This window comes from Panulirus ornatus, chromosome 9 (assembly GCF_036320965.1).
Source record: "Panulirus ornatus isolate Po-2019 chromosome 9, ASM3632096v1, whole genome shotgun sequence".
Classification (NCBI taxonomy): Eukaryota; Metazoa; Arthropoda; class Malacostraca; order Decapoda; family Palinuridae; genus Panulirus; species Panulirus ornatus.
In genome coordinates, this window is record NC_092232.1 from 15,528,144 (window position 1) to 15,547,131 (window position 18,988).

At 40.2% G+C, this 18,988-nt stretch overlaps 1 protein-coding gene across 1 annotated transcript in view; it reads right to left on the bottom strand.

The window, feature by feature from the left end:
• Positions 1 to 18,988, bottom strand: part of sei (potassium voltage-gated channel seizure) — a 924,474-nt gene that overhangs the window by 770,014 nt on the left and 135,472 nt on the right. The window contains exons 6-8 of the mRNA XM_071664734.1: positions 16,059 to 16,079; positions 8,732 to 8,886; positions 7,891 to 8,011 (exon numbers count right to left, since the gene is read on the bottom strand). Coding sequence (XP_071520835.1) covers positions 7,891 to 8,011; positions 8,732 to 8,886; positions 16,059 to 16,079 — 297 coding nt within the window. The remainder of the gene's footprint in view (positions 1 to 7,890; positions 8,012 to 8,731; positions 8,887 to 16,058; positions 16,080 to 18,988) is intronic.

The following is an 18,988-nucleotide window of genomic DNA, read 5'->3' on the forward strand; positions in this document are numbered from 1 at the left end:
AATGGAAAGGAAATTTGAGAAAATTACAGAAAAACCAGAAATTTTATGAAAAAACATTGGAACTATGATGTTCAGGTATATTCAGATATGAAATGTTTGATTCTTTTGGTAGGTAGCCAATGACCAGGAAGGTATATTACTAGTACTAGTGATAGCTGCATAGCGAGTCAGCACTTCATTGGTTATGTTGTACTTCTCTGACCCAGGCAGCTGGCTTTCCTTTCTGTGTCACCTACACGTTGACTTCTGGCATTCTGTTTACAAACGTACAAAATCTCTTCCCCATCACGTACAACACTTGACAGCACTTAACCCACACAGCTCATTCTTTGTAACTCAAGATTTCCTGTGATGATTACTATGTGCTAGCCTTCCTTTTTGGCAAAATGGTAGGAGCAAAAGATAGAAGTAGTAAGTAGGAGCATTAAGTAGGACTGTTAGGTAAAAACATAAATGTAGTAGTAGTTGATAGGAATGTTATATAGAAGTAGTCAGTAGGAACTAAGTAGGAGCCTCTGCAAACACTGCACTAGACTGGCCCTTTGCCAGTAATCAGTTAAGGGTGAGGCATTAAAGGCTAAGAAGTGGCACTGGAGTTCTCTAGTTATGGAGACTATTGCTGTAGCCACCCACTTAAGGGAGTTCCTGAAGGGAACAGGCATTAGAGATGCAGATAGATGGATAGACAGAAGGAAAAATTGAAATAAGGAAATTGGTGTTTAAGGTTTACCTCTTATGAAGAATGGGATTTGAACTCCAGAGATGATGATTTCTACAGTTGTATATTTTACAATGAAAAGGAAAATTTTGATCCAGATAACAACCTTGGAAGCAGCAGCAAAGAAACAATTTCCAAGGCTCTTGTTTTAATAACTATTCATTGGTAAATGAAAACATCAGTTAAGTTACCTAAGACGTGCTTGTTCTAGTATACTTAACCATAATTAGAAATGTTATCCCTGGGGATAGGGGAGAATGAATACTTCCCACGTATTCCCTGCGTGTCGTAGAAGACGACTAAAAGGGGAGGGAGCGGGGGACTGGAAATCCTCCCCTCTTGTTTTTTTCTTAATTTTCCAAAAGAAGGAACAGAGAAGGGGGCCAGGTGAGGATGTTCCCTCAGAGGCCCAGTCCTCTGTTCTTAATGCTACCTTGCTGATGCAGGAAATGGCGAATAGTTTGAAAAAAAAAAATATATATATCCCTGGGGATAGGGGAGAAAGAATACTTCCCATGTATTCCCTGCGTGTCGTAGAAGGCGACTAAAAGGGGAGGGAGCGTGGGGCTGGAAATCCTCCCCTCTCTCTCTCTTTTTTTTTTTTTTCCAAAAGAAGGAACAGAGAAGGGGGCCAGGTGAGGATAGTCCCTCAAAGGCCCAGTCCTCTGTTCTTAATGCTACCTTGCTAACGCGGGAAATGGCAAACAGTTTGAAATAAAGAAATTTTTTTTTTTTTTTTTTGCTTTGTCGCTGTCTCCCGCGTTTGCAAGGTAGCGCAAGGAAACAGACGAAAGAAATGGCCTAACCCACCCCCATACACATGCCTTGATTCAATCCACTGACAGCACGTCAACCCCGGTATACCACATCGCTCCAATTCACTCTATTCTTTGCCCTCCTTTCACCCTCCTGCATGTTCAGGCCCCGATCACACAAAATCTTTTTCACTCCATCTTTCCACCTCCAATTTGGTCTCCCTCTTCTCCTCGTTCCCTCCACCTCCGACACATATATCCTCTTGGTCAATCTTTCCTCACTCATTCTCTCCATGTGACCAAACCATTTCAAAACACCCTCTTCTGCTCTCTCAACCACGCTCTTTTTATTTCCACACATCTCTCTTACCCTTACGTTACTTACTCGATCAAACCACCTCACACCACACATTGTCCTCAAACATCTCATCTCCAGCACATCCATCCTCCTGCGCACAACTCTAAAGAAATATATATGGTTATATGTTATATGGTTGTGAGGCATGAGCTATAAAGAGAGTTGTGCGGAGGAGGGTGGATATGCTGGAAATGAGATGTTTGGGGACAATATGTGGTGTGAGGTGGTTTGACTGAGAAAGTAATGAAAGGATAAGAGAGATGTGTGGTAATAAAAAGAGTGTGGTTGAGAGGGCAGAAGAGGGTGTTTTGAAATGGTTTGGTCACATGGAAAGAATGAGTGAGGAAAGATTGACTAAGAGGATATATGTGTCAGAGGTGGAAGGAACGAGGAGAAGTGGGAGACCAAATTGGAGGTGGAAGGATGGAGTGAAAAAGATTTTGAGTGATCGGGGATGGAACATGCAGGAGAGTGAAAAGCGTGCAAAGAATGGAGTGAATTGGAACAATGTGGTAAACTGGGGTCGACATGCTGTCAATGGATTGAACCAGGGCATGTGAAGCGTCTGGGGTAAACCATGGAAAGTTTTGTGGGGTCTGGATGTGGAAAGGGAGCTGTGGTTTCGGTACATTATACATGACAGCTAGAGAGTGAGTATGAACAAATGTGGCCTTTGTTGTCTTTTCCTAGTGCTACCTCGCACACATGCGGGGGGAGGGGGTTGTCATTTCATGTGTGGCGGGGTGGAGACAGTAATGAAAAAGGGCAGACAGTATGAATTATGTACATGTGTATATATGTATATGTCTGTGTGTGTATATATATGTATGCATTGACATGTATAGGTATGTATACGTGCGTGTGTGGATGTGTATGTATATACATGTGTATGTGGGTGGGTTGGGCCATTCTTTTATCTATTTCCTTGCACTACCTCGCTAACACGGAAGACAGCGACATAATAGATAAATAAAATATATATATATTTTTTTTTATTCATTTTGCTTTGTTGCTGTCTCCCGCGTTAGCGAGGTAGCGCAAGGAAACAGACAAAAGAATGGTCCAACCCACCCACATACACATGTATATACATACACATACACACACGCAAATATACATACCTATACATCTCAACATATAGGTATATATATATACACACAGACATATACATACATACACATGTACATGTACATAATTCGTACTGTCAGCCTCTATTCATTCCCATCGCCACCCCACCACACATGAAAATAACCACCCCCTCCCCCAAATATGCACGAGGTAGCGCTAGGAAAAGACAACAAAGGCCACTTCCGTTCACATTCAGTCTCTAGCTGTCATGTAATAATGCACCGAAACCACAGCTCCCTTTCCACATCCAGGCCCCACAGAACTTTCCATGGTTTACCCCAGACGCTTCACATGCCCTAGTTCAATCCACTGACAGCACGTCGACCCCGGTATACCACATCGTTCCAATTCACTCTGTTCCTTGCACGCCTTTCACCCTCCTGCATGTTCAGGCCCCGAGCACTCAAAATCTTTTTCACTCCTTCTTTCCACCTCCAATTTGGTCTCCCACTTCTCCTTGTTCCCCCCACCTCTGACACATATATCCTCTTGGTCAATCTTTCCTCACTCATTCTCTCCATGAGACCAAACCATTTCAAGACACCCTCTTCTGCTCCCTCAACCACACTCTTTTTATTACCACACATCTCTCTTACCCTTACATTACTTACTCGATCAAACCACCTTACACCACCTATTGTCCTCAAACATCTCATTTCCAGCACATTCATCCTCCTGCACACAACTCTATCTATAGCCCAAGCCTTGCAACCATATAACATTGTTGGAACCACTATTCCTTCAAACATACCAAATTTTCTTTTCTGAGATAATGTTCTCGACTTCCACACATTCTTCAACGCTTCCAGAACTTTCGCCCCCTCCTCCACCCTATGATTTACTTCCGCTTCCATGGCTCCATTCGCTGCCAAATCCACTCACAGATATCTAAAACACTTCACTTCCTCCAGTTTTTCTCCATTCAAACTTACCTCCCAATTGACCTGTCCCTCAACCCTACTGTACCTAATAACCTTGCTCTTATTCACATTTATTCTCAGCTTTCTTCTTTCACACACTTTACCAAACTCAGTCATCAGCTTCTGCAGTTTCTCACACGAATCAGCCACCAGCGCTGTATCATCTGTGAACAATAACCGACTCACTTCCCAAGCTCTCTCATCCATAACAGACTGCATACTTGCCCCCCTTTCCAAAACTCTTGCATTCACCTCCCTAACAACCCCATCCATAAACAAATCTAACAACCATGGAGACATCACACACCCCTGCTGCAAACCTACATTCACTGAGAACCAATCACTTTCCTCTCTTCCTACACGTACACATGCCTTACATCCTCGATAAAAACTTTTCACTGCTTCTAACAACTTGCCTCCCACACCACATATGAGAGGGCTTGGGAAGTGAGTTTGTTGTTGTTCACTGATGATACAGCTCTGTAGGCTGATTTGGGTGAGAAACTGCAGAAGTTGGTGACTGAGTTTGGTAAAGTGTGTGAAAGAAGAAAGATGAGAGTAAATGTGAATAAGAGCAAGGTTATCAGGTTCAGTAGGGTTGAGGGACAAGTAAATTGGGAGGTAAGTTTTAATGGAGAAAAACTACAGGTGTTGAAGTGTTTTAGATATCTGGGAGTGGAGTTGGCAGCGGATGGAACCATGGAAGCAGAAGTGAGTCACAGGGTGGGGGAAGGGGCACAGATTCTGGGTGCATTGAAGAATGTGTGGAAGGCGAGAATGTTATCTTGGAAAGCAAAAATGGGTATGTTTGAAGGAATAGTGGTTCCATCAATGTTATATGGTTGAGAGGCATGGGCGATAGACAGGGTTGTGCGGAGGCGGGTGGATGTGTTGGAAATGAGATGTTTGAGGACAATATGTGGTGTGAGGTGGTTTGATCGAGTAAGTAATGAAAGAGTAAGAGAGATATGTGGTAATAAAAAGAGTGTGGTTGAGAGAACAGAAGAGCGTGTATTGAAATGGTTTGGTCATATGGAGAGAATGAGTGAGGAAAGATTGACAAAGAGGCTACATGTGTCAGAGGTGGAGGGAACTGGGAGACCAAATTGGAGGTGGAAGGTTGGGGTGAAAAAGATTTTCAGCAATTGGGGCCTGAACATACAGGAGGGTGAAAGGCGTGCAAGGAATAGAGTGAATTGGAACGGGGTCGACGTGCTGTCAATGGATTGAACCAGGGCATGTGAAGCGTCTGGGGTAAACCTTGGAAAGTTGTGTGGGGCCTGGATGTGGAAAGGGAGCTGTGATTTCGGTGCATTATACATGACAGCTAGAGACTGAGTGTGAACGAATGTGGCCTTTGTTGTCTTTTCCTAGCACTACCTCATGCACATGCAGGGGAAGGGGGTTGTTATTTCATATGTGGTGGGGTGGCGACAGGAATGAACAAGGGCAGACAGTATGAATTATGTACTTGTGTATATATGTATATGTCTGTGTGTGTATATATATGTATACATTGAGATGTATGGGTATGTATATGTGCACGTGTGGACGTGTATGTGGGTGGGTTGGGCCATTCTTTCGTCTATTTCCTTGCGCTACCTAGCTAACACGGGAGACAGCGACAAAGTATAATAATAATAATAATAATAATAATAATAATAATAATAATAATAATAATAATGTATAAGTGCATGTGTGGGCGTTTATGTATATACATGTGTATGTGGGGGGTTGGGCCATTCTTTCATCTATTTCCTTGTGCTACCTCGCTGACGTGGGAGACAGACAAAGTATGATAAAAATGAATAAAAATATATACACACATATATATCTGTTTATTATACATAATCACTATTTCCAGCATCAGCGAGGTAGTACCAGGAAACAGAAGAACAATGGCCCATCCTCTTATATACGTATGTATATATAAACACCACAAGTGCACATATACATATCAACATATACTTACATTTACATACACAGACATATACATACATACACATGTATATATTCATGCTTGCCTTCATCCATTCCTTCCACTACTCCGCCTCACAGGAAATAGCATCACTATCCCCTGCTCCTGTAAGGTAGCACTAGGAAAACAGAAAAAAAGGCCACATTCGTTCATACTGTCTCTATCTGTAATGGGTAATGCACCAAAACCACAGCTCACTATCTATATCCAGGCACCAAAGACCTTTCCACGGTTTACCCCAGATGCTTCACATGCCCTGGTTCAGTCCATTGACAGTATGTCAACACCAGTATATCACATTGTTCCAATTCACTATATTCCTTGCACTATATTGCCTTAGCAATGTCATAATTCTCCCACCTTGAAAGTTCATGATACCCCTGTCAAATCCTGAAAAAATGCCTGGCAGATACACTTGACAAATCTCTTGAAATATTATTGGAAATGTCATTGGAGATAAGTTTCTGCTAAGGGAGTGGAAAAAGGTAAGTTCACACTGATCAATACGAAAAGAGACCAAGGAGAGGTGCTGAACTACAAACCATGATACTCTGATGAGGGTGGTCTGCAAGGTACTGGAAAAATTATCAGAAAGCAAAGGAATGACTTCCTACATAGGATAAATTACCTAAGTGATGGACAACATGGATTTAAGGAATGGAGGCTATGCATATCAAACTCTTAGTTTTCTGAGACAGTTAGCTTCATTGCAGTCAAAAAGAGGGGCTGAGTGGATTGTCTGAATCTAGACTACCAAAAAGAATTTAACACTACCATATGAGGGCTAATTAAAAAGCTGGATCTCCAGGCAGAAATAATGGGGAGATTGTTTTGATGAACAGATTACCTTGGTGAGATGGAACATAGGATGCCTATTAGAGGGGCCTTATCTAAATAGGGTGAGATTATTAATGGCATACTCAGGGTTCTGTTCTAAGACCATTAATCTTCTTGATTTATTTGAATGGGTTCTGTTCTTGGACCATTACTCTTCTTGATCTTTGTGAATAAATTGCCAGAAGATATGGACTCCACTCTAAAAATGATTGAAGAAAATGAAGTAGTCGTAAGGGAAGTAAAAAGTAAGGAACACTACACCAACCTGCAAGGGGAAATTAACAGACTCCAAAGTTGATCTTATGCACAGATGATGAAGTTCAACTCAAGCAAGTGTAACATAGTAAGGATGGGTCACTGTGAAAGAAGGCCTCAATATGCAAATTAACTAGCAGGAATTAGCTGCAAGAATCTGAGTGACAGAGATGTGGGTTGATACGGTCTCTAAGATGTCAGCAGATTTCCGCATTATGAGAATGGTAAAGGAGACAAACTGTATGCTTGCAAAAATTTGAACAGCATTTAAGTTTATGCTTAAGGAAGTATTCAGCATGCTGTTCACATTCCACATTTGGCTAAAACTATAATATGCCTCTCCAGTTTGGTCACTTACTTTAAGAAGCACAAAAATCTTTCAGAGAAGGTCCAGAGGAAGGAAACGAAGATGGTAACTGAATTAAGTTACATGAAAAGGATAGAGACCTTAAATTCACCCACCACAGAAGAGAGAAGAATGAGGGGTGACTTGATCACAACCTCTTAAGTTTTTAAGTCAACTTGATGATGTACAGAACAGTTCTTCATCAAATACTGCGACAGAGCAACCACAGGCAATAACATAAAGAAAAACGTTTTTTCAAAAGGATGTATAGAAGTACTTTTATGTAAAAGAGTGGTGGATGAATGGAACAAGCTGAGTGGGGAAACTGTAAATGCAAACAGCATTCAGAAAATGAAATAGCATGACAGTTGAAAATGTTCAAGAGAAAGGGACCAATGAGTGTCAAACTCCCTGTACAGTACAAATACGTAATTACATATACACCTAGAAGAAGGTAGAGTTTGTATGAGTGTACAATATGTAAAGATATGGTTTGGTATATGTACAAGGTAGAGAGACAGTGCATTGTAAGGGTAAAATTTTCCCCATACCACACAGATATAGTGACCACACAAACACACACACAAACACTTACCCTTAGCGTGGGACCACCCGTGTTGTTAGTGAAATAGTATTGTCGGGTGGCGTTAGCTAAGTGGTCCAGCCAACCAATCTTGTGGGGGAGGCCTGGTCGTTCAGCATTACCTATGGCATACCTGGGAAGATGTCCATGTTAAGTCAATTCAGAAGAGAGAGATGGTTATGATGAATAACATTTACACTGCATACAGCCTGAAGCTTTAGATTTAGATGCAACTATACTAAGGATTAACTCTATTTCAACTCAGAGGAAGGTCCAGTGATGACCACGTACAAAGGCCAATTTAACAGCCAGTAAGACAAGAATAAAGTAGGTTATTTGGCTGACTTTAAAAAGTTCTTGTAAAGAGAGGGGCAAACATTGAGTAAATTCAACATAAGGATGAGGAAGTAGAATTTTGCACTGACTGAAGAGCATGTAAAGAGTTAAGAAGATTGTGGGGCAAGTCATAAGATGTACAAACTGAGAAGCTTAAGTGTTAAACAGATCATGAAGGTTGAATACTGGGTTGACTGTGGAGCAGACTGAGCATTAATCAGCTAATAAGAAGGCCATGAGATAGGTTTAGCAAGAAAGTCATATGCAAAGCCAAGTAGTCCTAAAGTTACAGTAATAACAGCAATATGTAGGCATGAATTTTTTGTCTGGATAAAGAATACACCAATTCTTAATACTCTACTAATGGCTGATCAAACAAAATGAGTAACAAACTATGAATCATAACTAAAAAATCATTCATTGTAAATATCCAAGTACTAGCAAACCAAAAAAACCAATGAGTTTCATTATACCAGTGTGCTAAAGTAACCTATGGATGACAAGCACCAGACCTTACCAGATACAAGCCAGCCAATGAGCGATGAGGGCGAAAGTTGCCATTAGTAGCAGGAGGACGGCTGCACCATACTCTGAATATCTATCAATCTTCCTGGCAACCCTCACCAGTCGCAGGAGTCTGGCAGTCTTCAGGAGGCCAATAAGCGTCGTGGTCTGCAGTCCAGGAATAAAATATGATCAAGACAAGTTCAAAACACAACAGCAGATGCCGCTCAGTGCTTGACAACAACTGTAACTTTCTTGACAATTCTTAACAGCCTCATATTCACTGTACTCTTCTGTAAGTATGTACATTTACCATACTCTTTTTTTATTTCTAATTATCTTAAAACAGTTTTGAATTTATGATCTAGAATCAACTACTTCTGTGAAGACCCCTGAACAATAATTCCAGGTCCCTTCACTGATACCCTACTAATTTCCTCTCTAATCAGGGGTTAACATATGCACACTGACCGGAGTCTGCTGTCGTTGCTGATCATTAGTGCTTCAATTTTCATGTCTGTGCACTAAAGCTGTTGGTTTACAGATAAATGATTTAATTGGTACCACTATAATAATCTAAGGTAAGCTACACTGTCACCCAGATTTCTCTACTCTTCAAGACACTAATCTCCTCTCACGTAATATTGTGGCCACTGCAGTAAACCTCTGAAAGTTTACTGCAAAATAATTAACCCTTTGCTTAAGATGACTGGAAGCCATTGTCATCAGAGGATTAAGGGATTTCTAAAGACAAGCTTATTAACTAAACTATCAAGAAAAAACTCCCACTATGGCACTGCCCCAGTGGTGTTTTGCCTCCCCAGTGGACGCAGATGAAGACATGCAGGTATAGCATGTGGGGTACGTCTTGCTTATAGTCACATCGTGCCAACTGAATGCTAATTTCTCTTCCTTGTTTAGTTAATGCAGAAGTAAGAATAAAGTGGTCTGTTGCAAATTACACAGCATCCTGACATAAACTCTTTGAGAATGATGGTAAGGCCACTGGTTATGATGATGTGACCTGTGACCTGACTCTTAAGGGGTTGGTTAAAGGGCAGGCCATCATACCCAAGGGTCATTCTTTCATGCTCAAGGATCTTCCTGTCATGCTTAAGGGGTCAACAAAAATTTTACTTTCCTATCTTTCTAAATTTTGGCAGATATGGCCTTTTATATACTTTAATTGATATAAAGATCAGTATTAATACCAATAATAGGAAAATGGTACTTTAAATAGGAAATATGATTCAGCTTTACCGATGTGACTCTAGCCAAGACAAGACATGAGTAATGAGAAATGATGATTATTTCCATCATGAATTATATGTAATCAGCCATCTCTGAAAAGGAAGTGTTGTAGCAAATCAAAGGCTTTTTTAGACTATAGCCTGTGGAGAGAATTGGTATAATGGAATGTCCACTCAAAAGATGGTATTTAAGGAAATAGGGAAGCTAGTGGGCTTCACTAGAATGAGAAAGATGATGAAGGCAGATATGCAGAAATAAATGAAGAGGAGGAGAGATAATGTATGAGTGATATATCAAACGAAAACAGACGTAATTGCAACAGCTGTAGAAGAGAAATGTGGAAAGAATGAAGAGGAAGAGATATTAGGAATGGGAGCAATAAAAAGTAAAGCAAAAGTTTGCAGGGACAGAAATCAGGGTAAATTGAGTAGGTAGACATCCATCCAACCGCATAAGATGTATCCATAATAATACTCCAGAGATGACTGATCAACAGCTCTGTTCGACATGCCCGTGCTAGAAGGATGTAAATAAGCTTGCAAAACAATCTATCTTCACACGCAGATATCCACTGACAGCTCCATAAGTTTTGTCCACAGCTTTGTGGTGTAGGGAATGAGAAAAAAGTTCTGTGGGGCACAGAAAGGCCAAAAATTATCAATAACTTCTTAAATCAGTTTCATAAACTTCCTGACAGGTTCCTGTAAGGAGTCACACCAACAAGTCAGCTTAAAAACGGTGAAGACAGATTTGCATAGGTGTTAGGTATGATTAATAATATAAAAATAGTAATTATGTGACTAAACAGGTATGGCCATACCTCATTGTGTTTCCCATCTGTTGAAAGCACAAACAAACTGCTTGAAATGGATCGATACACGAAAGGTTCTCAACCAATTATCCTACAGGTTAAGGGAGCCAAGGGGAAAAAAGGGTATTATAATCAACTGATCCCTGGGGGGGAGGGCGATTACCACTGTTTAAATTTAATCGATGCGTTATTCAGGAGCATATTATTCTACACATTCATAATCTGCAGAGTCTTATAAGGGGGTTCTACATGGCGAGCAGACCAGCAGATATATCAATATCGCAACTTTGCACTACATCACAAGAGAAACAGCTTTCCTAAGTTCCCTACTTGGTGAAAGATGAAGTCTGTGAGACATGAAAATGTGTTGCAAAAAATACACATCACTGAAACCATGTCAAAAAATCAACATGTCATTGTTTAAACAAATGTAATTTGATACAAATGTCATTGCATTAGCACATCACTGTATATATACATTTTGTATAAACATGTGCTGCTTTATAAACATATTACAGAGACATATATTTTCGGATATAACATGTCAGTGCCAAGCAGAGTCATCTATCACCAACCAAAATATGAAAGGCCTGAAGCCCAGACCTCCATACATGGCCATTCAGTCAATCTCTCATCTCCCTCAAGTCACTGAGGATGAAAATGATTAGTCATCAAATAAATGACAATCTGTAGCAACTACAGCTTTAACTTTATTTTGTAGGAGCTTAAGCTAATGCATACTTTCCTTAGAAGAGAAAGCAGAGCAAGACCAACCCAAAGACCCCACAGGGGATACTGCTGTGTGTTGAGACATATACAGACACCTTTCCCCCCCAGTAGACCAGTGATGTCTGCCAGATAAATCCTACAGAGCCCAGCACTGCTACAGAGGGGGACTGAAAGCTCTACTTATTATATCTATCTTCTTAGGAAAAAATGCTTCCATAAAGACACAGCCCTATGATATAATGGTGATGCTATATATTTCAACAATTATGGCCAAAAACAGAAAGGATGTAGTCCAAGGATAATGTTTAAGTAAACTGAGGATGATGAAATCTATAGAATAACAATAATATATAGAAACAGTTTTTCTACCCCAATGGAAAGTTATGATGAGCAAAATACATATTCTACATATTTCATATGCCAATAATTCGGTTGGTACCTACTGAAGATTTGAAGTACATAAATAACACAAAATGACTAAAGATGAGCTGGGGCTACTTACAAGAGATGGCCTATAAAAGAACAGTTATTTCACAAACAGGATGAGCAATGCACCATGAAGGGCCAGTAACTGCTTGGAAGACAACAAAATTGTCATCCAACCAAAAGATGAACTAAGTTCTAACAAAAGTTATATCTATTAGAGAGAGCAATTATGTTTCTAAAGAACAAAATATAGCATTCTGATGATCATCTACATCCAACAAAAGCAAAGTTGTATTCTATAAAAGAGGAGCCATCTAACATAAGAATAATTATGACCTCCAGTTGTACACTTATAACATACAAGATATGAACGCGAATAATTATGTCCTTCAGTTGTACACTTATAAAATGCAAGATATGAACACGAATAATTATGTCCTTCAGTTGTACACTTAGTACATTTAAGACCCATAAAATCTGGACACATATTTCCTACAGCAGACACTAATAACCAATTACATGAAAAGTTCTAATCTTCAGAAGGAGAGAATTATTATCATCAACCACAACAAAGGAGGTTTTACTAAAAAACAATGTAGCCCTACTGAAAACAGTTATCTTCTACAGAAAAAAAAGTCTACATAGCAGGAACGACTAACAGAATATTTCTGATCTACACAAAAGGAGATGATCTAAGTAGGAACCCTAAAGGTTTCTAAGAGAAACTGTTAAACAAAAAACACGTGTGCTGCTTGCCACCTGCGAACCACAATATAAAGTAAGCATACCACTGCAAGCATACCCCTGCAGTGGCATACCACTGACAGCATACTCTGGGTCTTGTCAGCACCCAGTATGATGCATACCTCAGCCTATATGGCAATCTATAGAGGCATACCTCAGTTTGATGTAGCATTCTACCAAAGGCACACCCAGCCTGTAGTGGCATACTAATTAAGGCATAATTCAGTTTAGCAGCATACTACTCGAGGCACATCATTTTAGTGGCATACTACTGGAGGCACACCCGAAATTATAATGGCATAGTACTTAAGGCATACCTTAGTTTGTTGAGGTACATCACTTACGGCATACCACTCTAGCAGGATACTATTGAAGGCATACCTCAGTCTGCAGTCGCATGTCACTCTGGGACATCCACCCAAGGCATACCCTAGCTCTTTGTGGCATGTCACAAGAAGCATGCCTCCCTTTGTAGCTGCATGTCACTTGAAGCATACCATGGGAGGCTTAGCAGTAGCCCAGGGAGTCTACCCATGTGGTTGAGGGCACCAAAGAATGTCAGTCACTGTCCAGCAGGGGACAGACCAGTTGCCATTGGTACTCTAATAACCACCTCTGCTTCTTCCTCTTCCTCTGCTAGTGCTTTGGTGCTGGGCTCCCTGCCTATATAGCAACACAAACACACAAGAGAAGAGAAATATCTTTTGTGCTTCATGATCAACACATCTAAGAAATTACACATATAACAGTAGGGAAGGATAAAGTCCAGCACATCTATCCACAAGGAATGTTCATCATGCATGCTCTATGGTCCCCCTCTCACACACAAAACACATGAAAATATTCTACATCCTGAATAACCTTCCAAGCAATTCTTGCATCCAATCTGAGATAGAAAGGTAGACTGCCATATTTAGGAGGAAAAGACATAATAATTTAACTACTTGAGCGTGACAGTAAGAACCCTATGCAAAACATTACAACCACTGAGCACAACAATATGACCCATGGGTATGATGGCTTTGTGTTTGACCTAATCCTTAAGGGTTAGGTCTAAGGGTAGACCACCACACCTATGAGTCATACCATTGTGGTCAAGGGTTGGTTCCAACATATTCAGAGGGATTACTGTCATGCTCAAAGAGTTACCAAACTGGACAGTGGTTGGTATTCTTGGGCGTCCACGACCACACGCGTCATAGGTCCGAGTGCCGGGATGCCTTTGTGGGAGCGACCAGCAGTTAGCCACTTGTATGACTTAGCCTGAGGGATGCAACTATGAATTACACTACACCCTATGTACAACAATCTATTCGGGGCAGCTAAAGGCTCGGATCATTTTGGTCTACAACATTACAGCGAAGTGAGGTTCTTCCACTCGTAACTTGGCAAGAAACGATTTACTTTGCCCTGCATAGCCACAAAAGTTTGTAATGTATAAACTAGTTCTTACTTTGTATACTTACGTGTGCATGATTCATACGTGTGAAAACACACACAAACACAAACACACACATACAAAAAAGTTTTCTAATAAGGTTGATGATGCAGACAGTGAACAGTTCTTATAAAGATGTAGGGATAGAACAACCATAGAACATGACATGAAATTATGCAAGAAACTTGTTATAAAGGATGTAAAGAAGTGCTTTTATTGTAAAAGAGACATGAGCGAATGGAAAAAAAGTGAATACAGAAACTGTAAGTGCAGACAGCATACAGAAGTTTAAAATGTATGACAGTAGAGGATGTTCAAAAGGTGGGGCCCCACAAGTGTAAATCTCCCATCCCATACAGTAAAATAGGTTATTACATTAAGGTATTCAAACACAGACACACACAGACACACACAAACCCACACACACACACACACACACACACACACACACACACACAAGCAAAACCTCGCTGCAACGTGTTAGACTCAGGCAGTCCGGAAGTTTAGGGAGGTAAGAGTAAATGTCCTGTAATCCCTAGCGCAGGCTGTGGAGAAACACTCAGGGTCTGTGATGGTGATGGCTGCAGTCCATGATGACTATGGCTGAGTCTAGGCGAGGATGACTGGGCAGACGCTGAGCTGTCAAGGTGATGAGGGCGACGCACCCATCTCTCACCAACATCACTAGTTGCCCTGATAGTTCTTTAAAATGATGTAAATCCACATGAGGAGAACTACTAGCTAAGTCAGCCCTTGTCTTGTGACTCACACTTCATGTCTGAACTATGTCCATGAGGTTCTTTATTAACAATATGGCATGAAATGATACATGAATGCACTCATGGGCTCAGCTCAGCCTTGCAATAGTATCACTGCCAGTCTTGGGGCAACTGGTGATGGTGGCGAGAGAGAGGCGGGACCTGAGCGCCACTGACTGTCTACCGAGGAGACTCCCACAAACACAGACAACTGAACACCAGGCAGACAATACCGGGCATGTAGAATAATATGGCTTCCCGAATTACCTTCTCATTTTCCTGGATTAAGCATGGAAAAGGTAAGAAAACAATTAGTGTTTTCGAGAGCGACAAGAGGCAGGGTCAGGCCAAGACGACAGAGCAGAGCAACGAGTCAAGGTCTATGACTGACCTTGACCCGGCACAGAGCCATGCACTGCTGTTAGAAGCTAACACGTCTCCATGAGTTGAGGAGAATGGCGCATGCGCACGTAACCCCCTACTATGTCTTGCACACCCAATAAAGAAACATGCGATTATTTCAACTAAAATTTTACTGCAACATAATGCATTTAGGAGAGAAATTCTCTTGCACAGGTAGTTCACAAACTGATCACCAGATGATTGGCCAAGCTGAGCTCAACTAATCACCTAGGAAGTTAAAAATGAACTAATGAAATTTCCCCTATGTCAAGAAGAACTCTCCAAACACATGTTCTGATGCTACTAAAAGGTAATTCGGGCGGCAAAAAACGTAGCAGGGGCATTAGTAGTAAAAGGGGATAACTAAAGGAATAATTTACCTCATCATGACAACAGGTACTCTACAATTGCTCACTATAGGTGCCGCCGGTGGGGTTGTGCGGCCACTGATAATTCTTATTCTCCTGTGCATGACAACATATCCAATAATGGTGTAACTTTCTCTGTGCATGATAAATTCTTTTAGGCCAAACTCTTCCCCTGTGCAAGACATAAAATCCCACTGGGTCAAACTGCAGCTATGGCAAGAGCATGTAGTGTACCCGCATGTTGTGGGGGTGCAAATTAGTCTCTTTTTGTTTTAATACGGGTGAGTTTCGCCAAACAGTTTAGATGTGGTTTCACTGAGCAAAATTAGTATATGAAGTAAGTGTTGCAGGCTGCACATAGTACGTGTCATGAGGCACATGTGCGAGTCGCTTTAAAGCATGGGATGTTTTACCTTTTCATCATCTGCCTCCTGCTGAAAAAATGTCAGAAATACAATTATTAAAAGATGAGACACTTGTAAATTAGTGAGCAGGCAGCGGGGTCACGCCGGCACAGACAGAAAGAAACCCATGGAAATGTTCAAACCTTCAGTAAAAGCCCAATGAAACCCAGGGGAACCTACAGGTACCCATATTTCCTAAAATCCCAAATAAAATCAACACAAACCTAGAGAGCTTATACAAAACAATGGCAATGTTACAACCTTAGCATCATCATAAAAAAAATCCCAGGAAAACTTGGGTAAACATAAAGAAACAAACAGAACATCAATATCACACTCAAAAGACCTGAGCTAAACTTGTATAGTGTTAGGTATATATAAAACAATAGACAAAAACAATAATCATACAGGATGACCACCAAAAATCAAACTATGTCCCCATATAAAAACTGAAACTAGAGGAAAGATAAAGAAATCTACAAACACATTTATACTTAAAAGAAACCCAAAGTTTATCTGCAAGTCCTCTCTTATAAACTTCAGTGCTTATGGCACCACAGTTACTTACAAACTCACAAATATATAAACTACTGAGTATGAGGAAACCTACTGTTACTTACTACTCCCTCCCCCATGTAAACATGATAACTTGGAATCGCAATCATTTGCAAAATCTCATATAAACATGCCTCATTTACAGATCAATGCAACAAGATTTCTGAAACCCACACAATCTTTCAGAGAGGTAATGATTACATAGTTTCAAGAACACATAGGTGGTGTAGTCTCCTTGCCCCAGTGGGATACATGGGAAATCTAAAATCTTTGTATGTGACTATGCAACACCACCAAGAAAGTCTTTGCACAGTAGACTCCCCATTAGATTGTCAAAGTTAAATAAATTTTACAAATATGAGAGATTAAAAACTGCCTGTTAGAAAACAGAAAAATAATAGAAGTGATGTATTTATATCAAATAAAGAAAATTACATATTGCCTTACACAACAATGTACAGTGGCTTTTCAATAAACATATTATAAATGTTCCTGATAGGAGTTACTCTAAACAAAACTGCTTTAAACAAAGCCAACATTACAGTAGACTTAATGTTTTCCATAATTCCAGAGGAATATTTCTGGACATATTTTCTGACATATGCTATTCAGTTGTTGCTTATATACTCTTACTGTAGATTTAATGTTTTCCATAATTCCAGAGGAATTTTTCTCGACATATTTTCTTACATATGCTATTCAGTTGTTGCTTATATACTCTGAAGATTGTCATCATAAATAAATAAGTCACTTCACACTTATCGATAGAACTTCATCTACTATAACATCAAATTACCACATCCAGTTTTGAGTCAAAACCCAAAGAGTGAAGGAGTGTGTGGGACGACCTCCACATCATTGTTGTTTACAGTCTTTACATCAACCTGGATGCATGGACAACTGAACGCTGCTTTTGTATTCGAAGGCTATTCAAACAGTTGAGCATTTCAAGGTATGTTTACTACTCAAGTTCCTGTTCATTAAAAGCCTAATTTTATGTGACAAAAAATGTGTGGCATACATCATTATTAAGCAACATACAGTAATGCACATTATGAAAGTCTTGTGAAATGTCTCTAATCAATTACTGTATCGAAAGGAGTTTACAAGAGATTTATACATAACATATTTGTAATGCATCAATCATTGAGAAAAATGGGTTAAGGGGAGAGCATAGAACATATTCTAATAGGTATTATGTCAAAATAGGAATGGTTGAAGAGGTAAGGAACATCATCTCATTGTTCTGACACTTCATATAGATAGTTTTACTTTATTAATCTTTTGAATTAGGTAAAATGAAGCATCATCTGTACCATATGGGGATTGAATAGTGCCATTGTTTTGGGTTTTTATCCATATAGGGAAATTTGATTGATGCCGTCATTTTAGGTTTTCTGGTTAACTGAATCCCGAATGAATGGGTATACACTGTACTCAGGCAAGGCTGACTGAAATTCTGATGACTGAATTTGGAAGTGTTTGAAAGGAGGAAGTTGAGGGTAAATATGAATAAAAGCAAAAATATTAGGTTTAGCAGGGTCAAAGGACAGGTCAGTTGGGGGGTGAGTATGAATGGAGAGAATTCAAAAGAAAAGAAGCATTTTAGATGAATGGGAGTGAACACAACACATGGAAACATGGAAGCAGAAGTGAATCACAGGGTGGGTGAAGGGCTAAGGTTCTGTGATTGTTGAAGAATGTGTGGAAAAAGAATTTGCTACCTGAATGGACAAAAATTGGTACATTTGAAGGCTATTCAAACAGTTGAGCATTTGGAGAGTGGATGATGCATTGGAAGTAAAATGTTTGAGGACGTGAGGTGGCTTCATCGTCAGTAATAAAAAAGAGAAATGTGGTCATAAAAAGAATGCGGTTAAACAGCTGAGAAAGGTGTGCTGAAATGGTTTGGACATATGGAGAGAAAGAGTGAGGAAAGGCTGACAAAAGAGGACATATTTGTCAGAAGTAGATGAAACAAGGAGAATGGGGACACAAAACTGGAGATGGAAGATGGAGTTAAAAAGATCTTGAGCCATAAGGATCTAAACATGCAGAATGGTTAGAGGCATGCACAGGTTAGAGTAAATTGGAATGATGTGCTATCAATGGACTGAATCAGGGCATGTGAAACGTTTGGGCATGAAAAGGTCTGTGGGGCCTGGATGTGGATAGGGAGCTGTCGTTTTGGTACATTACACGACAGCTAGAAATGAGTGTAAACGAAAGTGGCCTTTTTGTCTGTTTTCCTGGCACTACCTTGCTGATGCAGGGGGTAGCGATGCTATTTCCTGTGGGGTGGGGTGGCACCAGAAATGGATGAAGGCAAGCAAGTATGAAGAGGTACATGTGTATATATGTATATGTCTGTCTATGTGCAAGAA